At 52.6% G+C, this 2,443-nt stretch overlaps 1 protein-coding gene across 1 annotated transcript; it reads left to right on the top strand.

The window, feature by feature from the left end:
• Positions 1 to 1,884, top strand: LOC139353569 (kelch-like protein diablo). The gene has a single exon (XM_070997924.1). It carries the CDS (start codon positions 268 to 270, stop codon positions 1,882 to 1,884), a length of 1,617 nt encoding a protein of 538 aa, XP_070854025.1. The 5' UTR covers positions 1 to 267.
• The last annotated feature ends 559 nt before the right edge of the window (positions 1,885 to 2,443 follow it).

Raw genomic sequence — 2,443 nt, 5'->3', positions numbered from 1 at the left:
GGTTGAATAGCTTCGTTTGTAGTATCAATCGTGTGTTTCGACTTTTCCAGGCCAAAAAGAAAAACGATTTTCACTGCTGAAAAGTGCATTTCGCGCCAGGAATCTTCGATGTGGTCGCTTTAAGCCAGCAGCTAGATTGCATTTTCGAAATTTTCCGCCTGCAGCTGGCCCTGGACGTGCTTTGTATCCGTGGAGAACAGAGACGCAAAGATAGACGCCGTGTGGGGTTGGGTTGCTTCCGGCCCGCTGCGCTTAGCAGCGAACAGAATGGGCGACCTGCCGGGCTCGGGCTCCACCGCTCAACCACGGGATGCTGCTGTCACCGGAACAGGTGGTAATTCCACGGCTGGTGGCGGCTCCGTTGGATCGACGGCAGTGGACCGACCTCCGTCGCCCGCCCGCCTCTCTCACACTTCTGAAAAACATCCGATGGTCACGATCACGGAACTCAATATGCTGCGGCGCCATCGGGAGCTCTGCGATGTGGTCCTGAACGTGGGCGGACGGAAGATCTTCGCCCACAGGGTCATCCTGTCCGCCTGCAGCTCTTACTTCTGTGCCATGTTCACTGGCGAACTGGAGGAATCGCGCCAGACGGAGGTCACTATACGCGACATCGACGAGAACACCATGGAGCTGCTTATTGACTTTTGCTACACCGCCCACATCATCGTCGAGGAGTCCAATGTCCAGGCGCTCCTTCCCGCCGCCTGTCTGCTGCAACTGGTTGAGATTCAAGACATCTGCTGCGAGTTCCTCAAGCGACAATTGGACCCCACCAACTGCCTGGGCATCCGCGCCTTTGCCGACACACACTCTTGCCGGGAACTGTTGCGAATAGCCGACACGTTCACGCAGCACAACTTCCAGGAGGTGATGGAGAGCGAGGAGTTTCTGCTGCTGCCCGTCGGCCAGTTGGTGGACATCATCTGCAGCGACGAACTGAACGTGCGCTCGGAGGAGCAGGTCTTCAACGCTGTCATGTCCTGGCTCAAGTACAATGTCGCCGAGCGGCGACAGCACCTAGCACAGGTACTACAACATGTCCGTCTGCCTCTACTCTCCCCAAAGTTCCTGGTGGGCACGGTGGGCTCTGATCTCCTGGTCCGCAGCGACGAGGCCTGCCGGGATCTGGTGGACGAGGCCAAGAACTATCTGCTGCTTCCGCAGGAGCGACCGCTGATGCAGGGTCCGCGCACCAGACCTCGCAAAACGACCCGACGAGGTGAAGTGCTGTTTGCCGTGGGTGGCGTGTGCTCCGACGATGCCATAGCCTCCGTGGAGCGCTTCGATCCGCAGACAAATGACTGGAAAATGGTCGCTCCTATGAGCAAGCGGCGCTGCGGAGTCGGCGTGGCCGTGTTGAATGATTTGCTGTATGCAGTGGGCGGTCACGACGGCCAGAGCTATCTAAACAGCATCGAGCGGTATGATCCGCAAACCAATCAGTGGTCCTGCGACGTGGCGCCTACCACTTCCTGCCGCACCAGCGTGGGCGTGGCCGTGCTCGACGGCTTTCTGTATGCGGTTGGTGGCCAGGATGGCGTTCAGTGCTTCAATCATGTGGAGCGGTACGACCCCAAGGAGAACAAATGGTCAAAGGTGGCCCCGATGACCACACGACGGCTGGGTGTGGCGGTAGCTGTCCTTGGAGGATACCTATATGCAATTGGTGGCTCCGATGGACAACGTCCGTTGAACACTGTTGAGCGATACGATCCCAGACACAACAAATGGGTGGCCGTCAGTCCAATGTACACGCGAAGCAAGCACCTGGGCTGCGCTGTCTTCAACAACTACATTTACGCCGTCGGCGGACGGTACGATAGCATGGAGCTCTCGTCCGTCTCGCTTTGCTTCTTGCATATCTCCATTTCCCTTTGAGTAACGGGTATCTGATAGTCGACGTACTCGACTATAGCGTTCTTCCTTGTTTTTGTTTTTATTTGTTTATTTTAAAATTTGAGCTCGGGGGTTTCCGGTGTTATCGGGGTCGCTGGCACCTCCTCCTCAGCATCTGGTGCCGGCGTTGCCTTTTTTTTGGTACAACTCAAGTTTTTAACGCACCGCATTGCCTTCTGCAGCGCCTTTTCGGGAGGCTCCGAGGGATTGCATCTAGTATTAGAAAAAAATTAGTTTTAAAAATAAAACAAGACGAGAATAAAAACGAGTGACCGAAAGTAATCGTTATTTGTAAGATTTATTTATAATAAAAGAAATGTTATCTTTGGCATTCAATGTAAAAATCCCAGAAGTCTTTTAAAAATTAAACTTAAAAACAATAGTTACTTTCAGCCTCAATAAAAACTTACTTAATAAGTAAGTTGTGGGACAGAACAAGTTCCTCGGATAATATGCTTAAGATGGAACGATTTAGCCTTCCATTTTTTTATAGATTTACCTTCAGCCTTGTCTAAAAATATAAGAAAATGCAAAAAATATC

The sequence above is a fragment of the Drosophila suzukii genome, chromosome Y (genome assembly GCF_043229965.1).
Source record: "Drosophila suzukii chromosome Y, CBGP_Dsuzu_IsoJpt1.0, whole genome shotgun sequence".
Lineage (NCBI taxonomy): Eukaryota > Metazoa > Arthropoda > Insecta > Diptera > Drosophilidae > Drosophila > Drosophila suzukii.
The sequence above is the reverse complement of the archived record's forward strand: the minus strand, read 5'-3'. Positions and strand labels throughout refer to the sequence as shown.

What these genes read in the sequence shown, in the direction of transcription:
- LOC139353569 (XM_070997924.1), top strand. Translation starts at nt 268, where the DNA reads ATGGGCGACCTGCCGGGCTCGGGCTCCACCGCTCAACCACGGGATGCT.